Source organism: Triturus cristatus, chromosome 2_2 (assembly GCF_964204655.1).
Source record: "Triturus cristatus chromosome 2_2, aTriCri1.1, whole genome shotgun sequence".
NCBI classification, from domain to species: Eukaryota; Metazoa; Chordata; class Amphibia; order Caudata; family Salamandridae; genus Triturus; species Triturus cristatus.
The window spans coordinates 503,214,993-503,227,125 of NC_140582.1; the positions used below are offsets into that span (position 1 = coordinate 503,214,993).

General features: G+C 42.2%; 1 protein-coding gene across 3 annotated transcripts in view; it reads left to right on the forward strand.

Annotated features, from left to right (window-relative positions):
• Positions 1–12,133, forward strand: part of MMAA (metabolism of cobalamin associated A) — a 131,086-nt gene that overhangs the window by 39,160 nt on the left and 79,793 nt on the right. For 2 of the 3 annotated variants that reach the window (XM_085641620.1, XM_085641621.1), the window contains one exon: positions 2,958–3,128. The exons of the other annotated variant lie outside the window; for it this stretch is intronic. In XM_085641620.1, coding sequence (XP_085497746.1) covers positions 2,958–3,128 — 171 coding nt within the window. The remainder of the gene's footprint in view (positions 1–2,957; positions 3,129–12,133) is intronic. 3 annotated transcript variants of the gene reach the window in all.

The following is a 12,133-nucleotide window of genomic DNA, read 5'->3' on the forward strand; positions in this document are numbered from 1 at the left end:
AACATGTAGTCCGTTGTTATTTCTTTACTCTCGTCTTTTATTTCAAAATAGTTCATAAAAACAGCCAACGCGTTTCGTTCCCCAAAGATAGAACCTTTTGGAACTTCATCAGGGCTGTAACAAATACCATAAAACACATATAAGCGACAAAGAAATTACATTGACTGACGGACATAACTTAGAATTTCGACATTACATATATTTTTCGTACATAAACTCTAATCCTAACATGAAGAAAACACTAATTTAACAATTATTTTTCTTTTTTATATATAGGAGCAACACTATTTTCTTTCTTTAATAACACAAAAAAGTCAAAGGACTGACTCCTTACCATACAGTTAAAAATTGTTCCTATATATGTTATATCTTATTACCAACTTTTAGATGATTAAGATAGCATAGGAAAAACACGCTAAAAGCATACCTAGAGACAAAAGAACAGAGATCTAACAGCAAACATGCTAAATATGAAAATAATTATTTAAACTATTAATTCTTATCGGAGCGGAAGAGAAATAAGGGTAGAAGACAAGTTCAAATATAGAGGCAGTTGGACAAGCAGAAAGCAATTCTGGTATTTTACTGACCTCTACTGGCCGTTTTCTATCAAGACCGTTAAATAGAGGCAGTTGAACAGGAAAAAAAAAGTCTATAAGCTGAAGCAGACAAGTCCTAGGGCTGATCTCTAGAGCCCACAAAGAACATACACATATAAGTATATACTAAAGTATATACAAGAGTTCTCGAATGCTCGACCTAAAAAAAAGAGGGGTACAAAAACTCCTCACTCTGCACACGTCTGTAGCTGCGTACCATGCTAACGGCACTTGGAAAATGGTGACTTTTGGAAAAGACCGAGGCAGCTTTTCATCGAGATATTGCAATATACATTTGGAGTGATATCGCAGCTTTCATCTAGAGGTATCTTTCCTGATCTTCATTACTTCATGTTGGTGCATAGTAGTTAAATGTTCATCAGTGTAGAGTTGCCACACAGAGGCCCTGATTCCCAAAAAGAATCCTGAATCAGAACTTGGTAAAGTACTAATCCTCACGACTCCAGATTAACGATATATCCCTATTCAGAAAACATAGCAGTAGTATGCCTGGGAAGCTGCACCAGTCACGGCTTCCCAGGCATACTAGTGAGTGAGTTGTGATTTTTTTTTTTTATAAAGACTGCTTTCCCCATTGCACAATTCCACATCTATTTCGTGGTGAAAACGTCTTTCCTCCCTTTCCCCCCACCCCTTATGTGAAACCACTTCTGGTACACCCCAAATAAAGTTTTGGGGTGATCATCTTTTCTACCATGGAAGAGATGTTACGCTCACCCTAGGCTGGGGTAAAACGCTGACCATGTCCATGTTGGGGAAGGGTTGGATTGGAATTTGTGAATGCCATCACACTCATGAGTTTGTGGAACCTTCACAAACTTACAAAGCAAACAATGCCTTGTTCCCCACCCCTTCTCTGTGGTTTATAACAGCATACTACTACAAACTCGGGCCTGAGATTTACACAGTAGTGAAACCATTTACACATTAAAGGTATAATTTTGTGGATAGATGTTATAAATGGGGCCATTTATGTCTGCACACGTACGTTTATAGCTATAGTGGCTTAGTGAATTGGCCCATCAGTGTCTACCAGTGATGGGTCTGACATTCGAAAGGTGCTTTTCCAAAAGAATATTGTTTCTTTCGATGTGATATATGATCGCCTCACTTGCTTTATAAATGCTTAATAAAATATGATAGTGAATTTGTTCCAAGCATACCTAGCAAGAACCTCACATGTTACATAGCTGTGCCATTGATCTAAACCCCTTATTGTGGTAATAGCAAAATGCTCGTGTATAATCCTGGCTAATGATACCTTTATTATTGAGGCTCCGGTAACATTAACTTCAACTAAATGTTTGATTCCAGCTATGCATGTGTACTGGAATCCTCGTCTGAGATAATGGCACCCTCTTCAGCTATGTTAAGTACACTGTTAGGAAACAAAATCAATGTCTTATCTGATAGTTAATTTTGTCGTTTTTGCCTTTCTATACTCTATAAAAGATGATGCTGTTAAGTAGATTACTGGTATTCAGTTTATGTTGCTTGAAAGGGTAAAAGGGTAAAGGGCTGAGTTGACGTTGCCAGGATTCAAACTCATGACTTTCAGATCACACCAGATAGCATATGGTTTTTAGTGCATTAGCACTACAAGCTGTTTTTTTGCTTGGGCAGTCTATATGTATGTGGGTGACATGTACGTTCTGCTAAGCTATTTTGTAGGGTCCGTAAGAGCCAGAGCCTTGGGAAATAGGCAGACTGCAGGGATCAGAAGTGATTTCTTTTGATAAAGATCCCTGGTGAATGTATAAAGGAGGCTTCCCATCACCGTCCATCAGGTTTTTAGGTTGGAGGATGGTTGGTAAGGCAGCTGGTGAGTCTTTTTGTGTGATTGCACAAATGTTCTCATCTGTTTTCCTTCACTTAATTGGGAAACTAATTAAATAGAACAAAGATGCACCTTAGACTTACTGACATTTACTTTTTCCTCTTGTTATAAATAGGTTTGTTTGAGCTGTTCTTTGCAGGTTGCTACCTGTGAAGATCAGTTTTCATGCTACCCTGAAACTGCTTATTTGTGGGTGTGTAGCTGTTCATTGATAACTGTACTGCATCCATGTCAGAATGTCTTTGTTTGGCCCTGAAAATAGAGTGTGAGTAATAGCAGAAGTATGTTTTATTTTGAGATGTAACATTTGTCAATATTAAGGTTTCAGACTCTTTCAGTTCTGAAACTGCATGGGAAAATGAGACTAGCTCTTGTGGAGTGCTTTTTCGTTGTGCATCTTTAAGACTAGTTTTGGCATGCATGTAGGTTGCAATGACCTTGTGTATTAGATTGGCCTTCTGTAGCACAATCTAAAGTTATCTATTGTTTCTCAATTTTAGGTTCCCTCCTGGGTGATAAAACAAGAATGACTGAGTTGTCCAGGGACATGAATGCTTACATTCGTCCATCTCCCACCCAGGGAACACTGGGAGGAGTCACAAGGACCACTAATGAGGCCATTCTGCTATGTGAGGGTGGAGGCTATGACATTGTTCTGGTAGAGACAGTGGGTAAGTGTATGAAGAACAAGGTATTGTTGATGCCATGACTATGTTTTAAAAAAAAATCTTTTTATTAACCTTGCTTGAGGTCTCATACATTATACAGCAGTGTTCAAATGCCTCGCAAACCATCAGCATGACATTGCACATTTGAGGACCAACTGGGCAGCAAAATGGGCCAGCTACAACTGCCCCCCCTCTCCCCCACCACCCCTCATAGCTTGATACTTGCGCCATGGACCCCACACCCTCTTCCATTTCTTAACACAACCTCTGGACTTATAGATTGTTTCTTCCGCCCTCTGACACCAATCCAGGTCCCTGAGCCATTGGTCCCATTGTGGGGGCGCCTGCGCCCCCCAACAGCTCGCGATATTCCGTTTTGCCACCTCAGCCACTGTTGCCAACCAGATCTCGTTGTACCTGAACCAGTCCGTGTCTCCTTTGATCAAAAGAAGTAGCCACCTGGGTTCCACCGGGACCGGCGAACCCACCACCGTCGTCATCGTGTGTGCTACTTTGGTCCAAAATGGCACTATGTTCGGGCATTCCCACAGGATATGGAAGAAAGTGCCCTCCCCCCGACACCCCCTCACACACACAGGGGACAGGCTCCCACCCCATGAGAATAAGTGGGTACGCAGGTAGTACACCCGATGCAAGACTTTAGCCCCTTCGATGCTGCGCAGATTCCGCCGCTGTGCTGACGGAATCTTGCGCGGGTGTGGTCATGACGGAATGGTTCCGTCATGAGCACAGCTCAACCGTGGGTCATGACGGAACCATTCCGTCATGAGCACCGAAGGGGTTAAATTGCACGAGGCGGAACCGCATCCGGATGGCAATTTCGCGGGTGCCTTGCAGGGCGTCCTGCAGTCCTCGTCCTCCAGGCTTCCAACGTCCCCCTCCCATTTTCTGCACAGGGACACCAAAGGGTCAGGCATGTTGTTAATGAGCTTACGGTAGATGGTGGCTGTTAGTTTCCCTGGAATAGGGTCGAGTAGGAGCCTATCCTCCAAAGAAGAGTATTCTGGGAGCGAAGAGCCCAAGTGTATGTGAGAGCGCATGGCATGTGTGAGGCGCAGATACTGGTAATGTTGGCAGTCGTGCATTTGGTACTCCTTTTGGAGGTAGTCAAAGGATCTAGGGGCGCTCCCCTTCCATACATCACCCAGGTAATCTATTCAAATCAGCTGCCATCCCTTGAAGCCGGACAGTCTCGAGACCTCAGCTAACTGGTCCTCGAACCAGAGCGGCGTCCTACCCGTGAGGGTGCCCGCCCACCCCAAGAATTTATTGGCCTCCCTCCAGCACTGTATCACCACCCCGGTATGCGAAGGTAGATCCCTGCACTGCTTCCGCGAGTACAAAAGCTACTCACAGTTGCCCCCCGGCATAGTATATCTATCCACCCTGTAAGCCGGTTTCAACCCTACCGCGTACACCCAGTCATTGACCACCTGCAACTGGGAAGCCCAATAATATAACTGGACGTCCGGGAGGGCCAGCCCCTCGTCGTACACCCCCCTTGTGAGCTTTCGCAGCGCTATCCTCAGGTTTCCACCATCCCAGAGTAGCGTCCGCAGAGACTGGGATATGCGCTTAAACACTTCCCCCAGGGATCAGGTAAGGCGAATTTTGCAGGATGTAGAGGAGGCGAGGTAGGGCCAGCGGCTTGAAGAGCACGGCACACCCCATCAGGGATAGAGGCAAGGATCTCCAGTGATTAACGTCCGATGCTAATCTCGCCAGGTGGGGTTCCAAGTTTTTAGTGAAAAACTCCACCCTATCCCTGGTAACATACACCCCCATGACTATGTTTTTTTAAACACCTCCCAATAATTCTTTCTGCCCTCTCCTTTCACTCACAGCTGAACTAATCTGCTTTTCTTTTGGTTTCATTCAAGCTGCACTTTGAAACAGAAGTCATGTCTTTTCGTTGCTATGAGTGCCCTGTAATATGAACAGTTCCTTTTTTTCTAAACAACTGTTTATTGGGTTTCAGCATACCATAGGTGATACCAATCCTAACACCAACCGTGGCACAAGTCTTAAATGTACTATAAAATTCACAAATTAATTGCAAATTGACCCACTTTTTAAAGTAAAGCTTAAATCGATAAAGGTAATTATTGTTCTGGCATGATATCAACAATTGGGAAGGGGGTCAGTGTGAAATATAAGAGTTGTTGTAAGTTTATAGTGAAGCATACGCAGATGTGATATGTCAAGATCCTTTATTCAAAGACACTCCCCCATGAGCAGCTCTTCAGCAGCCGCTCATCCTCACACTGTCATTTTACATTCTATCCACTTTATTCAGTGCTCTGCATTCCACACTCCAAGCGCGAGCACTGATGCAAGAGATTATAACATATGTTCCTATTTTACAGCAATCAAAATAAAAAAAGTAAACAAACAAGGAAAACAGCAAGGTAAACAAATAGATAAACTAAGAAAATCATCAACCTATATTCTACACATTCGACTTATGCAAGATAATAACCTTATATAATGTATCAGTATTTGCACACAAAATCCTTATATTTTCCAGGAAAACAAATTTCCTTTTTGTACCACAGTACCATCTTGAACTCCTAACTGGCGGTAACATTTCCTATTCATCACCACCTCTCGTTATACGATTATCACTGTATTCCATTTGAACATCTGTTTTTTTGCAACAATCACCTACTTTCGCCAACTTGGTCTTACTCCACCTGGACCCATCATCCAATTCAACATAACCTTTACCCACTCCTATCACTACTTATGGTTTGGAAAATGCTGATTTACCCTTCTTCACACACCATGTCAATTTTACTTTTACTAATTTTCCACTGCTGTCCATTTTTAACTTTGCAACCCTTATCAAAATACTCCTTATAAGTCCTCTGTTTCTCAGCTACCTTCCTCTGTAGCTCATCAAGATTCCCTTGAACAGCCCCCGTGAACATGACTAACTTAGGTTTTCTTCAACAATTCAAAAGGCGTTAGGCCTGTGGTACAGTGAACACTAGTCCTGTATGCCCATATCATCTGATTTACATGTTCTATTACATCCTTCCCACTGCCAACAGCCATTTGAATACTCTCCTTGACAATCCTGTTCACCCTTTCCACAAGACCATTTGCCCTGGGATTGTAAACAGTGGTCTTACAGTGGAGCACGGTTCTTAGTCTTAAATACATCTCCATTTCCTGAGAACAAAACTGAGGTCCATTATCAGAAACCACTTCATCAGGATAACCTTCCCTGATTAACAAGGTTTCCATAAACTGTATAACAGATTTGCTGGACTCTTCTCCCACAAATTCAGCTCAAACCACTTGGAATAATAATCCACCATGACTGCTACAAATCTGTTGTGATTCCTTATACTATCAATGGGACCCATAATGTCGACAGCCAACTTTCCCCATGGAATAACATGATACTTAACCGGCTGTAGTGGCTGCATATGTCATCAAAGGTTTATCACTGTTTCCACAAAAAGGCACTCCTTAACAACAGTCTCTACATCCATGTCCATCCCTGGCCATAAAAACAATTCCGTTAGCCTACTTTTATGTCTTTGTCCTACCTAAATGACCTTGATGAGCACATTCTTACATTTTCCCCTGGGGGAATTAGTTTACCACCTTTCCTTACTCCAGATTCATCAGCACACAATTCATCTTTTACCTGAATGTAATCCTTCACGCCAGATAGATCTATGGGCCATCCTTTTTTAATGCAATTGTTCAAATTAGATAATGTGATGCCATCTTTTTACAGCATCCGTCCATTCATTAGTGGTAACGTACTTTTCATCAAAACACTCTAAACCTGCAATCCACCCAAATTCTTGCAAATCATCACCAGAATGCAACTGTACTTTCGGTAACGTCTTATTCCTTGATAAGGCATCAGCAAATACATTTTTTACCCAAGAAACAAAGTGCACAGAAAAGTTTTAATCCTCTAAATTTGCAAACCACCTGGCAATTCTTGGTGACATTATACCCGAACCTTTAGCAGAAAACACATTTATCAATGTTTATGGTCTGTTCTTAGCACAGATGGTATGCCCCATACAAATGTCCTGAAATGTCTGGCAGCCCTAAAGACCGCCAACGATTCCCTTTCAATAACAGAATAACATTGTTCTACCTCAGATAAAGTACATGAATCATAAGCTATAACTACTTCCTCTCCATTCTGCATTTGTGACAGAACAGCCCATAATCCAAAGGCACTGGCATCAGTTGAAATTAAGGTTTTGCATTTAATGTCAAAGCTACCTAAACAAGACTCATTAGCAAGTTCCATTTTAATAGGGTTGAATTCTTTTTGACACACACTTCCCCATTCAGAATTGCTCGATTTTTAGCAACCCCCTCATACGCTGTTTTGTCTGCAAAATCTGCTACAAATTTGGCATAGAATTCAATCACCCCAAAAAAGGATTTAAAGTCATCCTTGTTCCTAGGTACCAAAGTGTTGTCAATGCTATTCATGAATTTCTATCAGGGTCTCACCCCATCAGCATCAATGGTATGACCAAGATACGTCACACTACTAACTTTCAATTTGCATTTATCCACTTTAACAGTCAAGCCACTGTCACGTAATCTTTTCAACCCATCCTTCATTTTTCACCATGTTCTTCTTCATTCTTTCCACATATCAAAATGTAATCTTGAAAATAATTTACTCATGACATACCAACTTTGTTTTTGCACAAGCCTTTGAAAAACTGATGAAGCTGTTGCGAGACCGACTGGCATTCTTTTAAAACAGTACGCACCAAAAGGTGTAATGAGCGATGTTAAATGCATAGAGTCCTCATCCTGTAATTCAATCTGGCAATATGCAGATGATAGATCTATTGTTGAAAACCATTTATTTTTTTCCTACCAAGTCAATCATTTCATTAATGTTGGACAGAGGGTGTCTGTCTACCAAATGACATTATTGTGAGCACGCAGATCAGTGCACATTCTAACAGATTTATCTGGCTTGCATACGATGGCAATGGGTGCCACCCATTCTGACGACTCAATACCTTCTATGATGTCATCATCCAACTACTTATCAATTTCAGCTTTAACATCATCTCTCACTGCCAAAGGTAAACTCCGGACTTTTTGTACTTTGGGTTGATATCCCCTACGCAAAACGATTTGATGTTTGAAACGCTTCAGCTTTCACAGTTTCTCTGTGAATACAACGCTTGAACAATATCTTTTTCTTGAGTCCTAGCCCCAACCATAACCTCCTGATCATGAGCAACCGGATGTAACTGAATACCCATGGCGGATTGGTGAATGAGACCAAATAAAGAAGCCCCATTTTTAGCCACATACACCCTTCCCAAAATCTTCTTGTTCTTGTACGCAATCACCGCAATAAAAACAAGCATTTGCAATGCAATAGGTCTCACATTTGCAGGAGTTTAAGCTATTGGCATTGTAAATGACAATGCCTTTTATTTATCTGTTTTGATAATTAACACATACATGAAAGGCATTGTCATTTAAAATGCCTATAGCTCAAACTCCTGTAAATGCAAGACCTATTGCATTTCAAAGAAGCAGCTGCCATTGTACCGTGATGTGCCCTTGTGTAACGTAACCGGAGCTCATGTAAAGCGCTCCAATACCTTCAGCTAGAGTTCGCGCTATAGAAATCTGCATTAAAAAAAAACCCACCGTGGCAGCCTGTCTCAAGCGCTCCTCCTGAGCAGCCCTGCCTGCCGATCACATAATCTCCCTGTGCCTAAATGTGCCCTTGTGTAACGTAACCGGAGCTCATGTAAAGCGCTCCAATACCTTCAGCTAGAGTTTGCGCTATAGAAATCTGCATGAAAAAACAGGACAATCCTGGTATGCTGGAAAAAAACATCGGTCTAGCCTCCCTGGTCATCCTGACTCTGATAGTCTGATAGTGACGCTAGCACCTCAGGCCCGCCCACCGCTGTCAGCCATGTCCATAGAGGCGAAAGTGGCTAGAGCGGCAGCGTTTCCATGGCATTCGTGGACGGCTTGCAGTTGCTGAGATTAACGGGTGGGAAACGGCAGCTGCGAGAGAGCCTGGCACAGTGCTCTGTGAGAAGTCACAAGTATCCTGCCAGCATTGAAAGTGAAAGCGGGCATGGCCGCCTAAAAGAATATAGTGCACACCGAAAAGTGGACGATGTATAATTGTGCTTAGGCACGGATGAACACAGTAGTTAGGCTCTGCTGCTTCCGCTCTAAACGGAAGTGAGCATCGCATCAACAGCCAATTAAAAAACAGCTAACGAGCAATGACTGAGTTAAACTAATGGCAAGCAGCAACAGAAATGACAGGCAATAGGCAGAGTTTCACCCCAACATACGAATTACTTGATACCTCGTAGAGGCAGCGCATGTGCTGACTATGCGAAACCTAAAAACAACCAGATCCACACACTCCCCGCTATGTGACTTCAATTTAACATCTGGCTTAAACAATTGTTTGCTTACAAAATTGCCACACTTGCGATAATCATCTTCAGAAATAATGCTTTATCTGTCGCCCGAATCAACCAGCATAGAGAAAGGATTCCTCTCAATCACACACTTGGGATCCCTAACACACAACCGTCGTTCTTTGTCTAAATCCACCATGGTGGTAGACATCACCTGTTCACCATCACTTTCATCAGTTTTCAATCCAAGATCCTCATCAATAATACACAAAATGTGCTCAGTGTACAATTCATCATCCCTGGTATCATCACTACTGTCACCAACTACACCGACATACTTTACACTTGAGCTTTTACATATGCGGGCATAATGACTTAATTTTTTACATCGCAAGCAGGTTACATTCCTTGCAGGATGCAATTTGTCATTAGCCCAGTGACTCCAACTACGGCACCTTCTGCACGCACTCCTTTGTGCGCTTATGCTCTTCACTTTAAATGTATTACTTCCTACAATTTTCTCATCAGGCTTTTCCTGACTGAATTGCTCCTGTTTACCATTCTTAGCCTTGCCCTTCACCACATTGACCTTTGCCTCAACACGATCACTGTCATCCTTCACCTTATCTTCATTCACTGCTTTTACACACTTGTTGGTTAATTCTTCACCACAAGCAATATTCAATGCGTATGATAAGGAGAGCTCCATAATGTTTTCTGAATGCCAATATTCGATGTGTGCATCATTAACTGATCACGAATATGTTCTTCTTGGTTTCCAGTAAATCCGCAGTTTACCAATAGAGCTCAGAAACTAGTCACAAATGTATCGATGGACTCATCTGCTGCCTTTACACGAGAAAAATATTTGTAACGTTCAAGGATGATATTAGTTCTGTTCCCAAGTATAAATCAAGTTGTTTCCTGGCCTTTGCATACAATGATGCATTATCACCTTCCTCCAAGGCTGAAATATATGGTAGTGTGCGAAAAATTCTTAAACCTTCCTTCCCCAACAAATGCAATAATACCACATATTTCCTTTAATCTGCAGAACTTTCATTACCTGCAGCCAACATGTAAATTTTGAAACCATCAATCCATTCATCCCATGGAACTAGAGGATCCCCAGGACTGGCCAAGAACGCTGCCGGAGCAATCAAGTTGTGCAACATTTTTGCTTTAAAAACCTAAAATGTTCAGCTCAACTGAAAGGCGCAAAACTTTAAACCTGGAAAAATGTGCAATGCTTCACCAGAACCCAAATTAAAGTAATTAGTGTGGTGCCAGAAAATAAATTAAGCAGGTGCGCACATCACCGACATGAGCACCAATTAAAACTGCATTCTATACATGTTAAAATTAGAAAGCTTATTCAAATAAGTCAATATCTGCAAATACATATTTAAACAGGTGTGCGCATCACCGACATGCACAAGACTCTGCAATTATGCATAACAGGTGTTCGCGTCACCGTCACACGACGTAGTTAAATTTACTTAGTACTCAGTGCCAAAAATGCGCATGGCGGTAGCAACGCTCCCCCAACATTGCGCTGTGTGCCTTCGTATGATGCGTTGTGAGGGAACCAAAATGCTGGAGGACTAAAACGCATAGGGTCACTTCTCCAGTTGCCAAAATAACATGGGGTGCTGCGAATCCGGCGTCTTCAATCACCAAGAGTTGACAGGGAACCAAAATGCTGGAGGAGTAGAACGCTCAGGGTCGCTTCTTTGGTTGCCAGGTGAACGCAGTTCGCTGAGTCACGTGCACTCTTTAACCTGACATCTCCCTGCGGCAAATCAATAACTTTAAGCTATTTCCTGGTCGCACTGCAGTCAATAACTTACAGGAGGCGTCGCATTCAGAAATGCTTCGGACACTTCTATGCAATCATCTTCTTGCTTGGCGAGTGATGCTTTGTCTTTACTCTGCACCTTTACACACATGGGTACTGGGGGAGTCCGCTTCAACTTTTCATCAAATTATGTGGTAAGTTCATAGTGACACATACGCAGATGTGATATGTCAAGATCCTTTATTCAAAGAGACTCCCACATGAGCAGCTCTTCAGCAGCTGCTCAAACTTCAACTGTCGTTTTACATTCTACCCACTTTCTCCCGTGCTCAGTGCTCCGCGTTCCTCACTCCAAGCGCGAGCACCGATGTACGAGATTATAAAATGGGTGGCATGCTCTACCATCATTTGTAAAAGGATGGGTGTTGCTTTCTGCTTCTGGAGATAAATAAGTTGCAAAAGATGTTGAGCTCTATATCTGACCTTGAATACTGGGAGCACCATGGGAGTTGGTGTGTTTCATAGTTTCAGGGATTTTACTCCGAATCTTCCTACAGTCTAGATGAAGAGTTTGGTGTCCCTGGTAATTCTCATTTGGAACGTTGGCATCCCCATAACATAACTGATCTGTAAGCCACCACCGTCAACTTCAATTCAACTCCAAAACAAGAGTTTAATGTGTGCCCATTTATGCAAGTCAGAATTCATCTGTTAGATCAATGGTTACAGGTTATCCAAAACCTTGCTCAAAAGTCATGTGTTGATAAGAATACTGAGATACC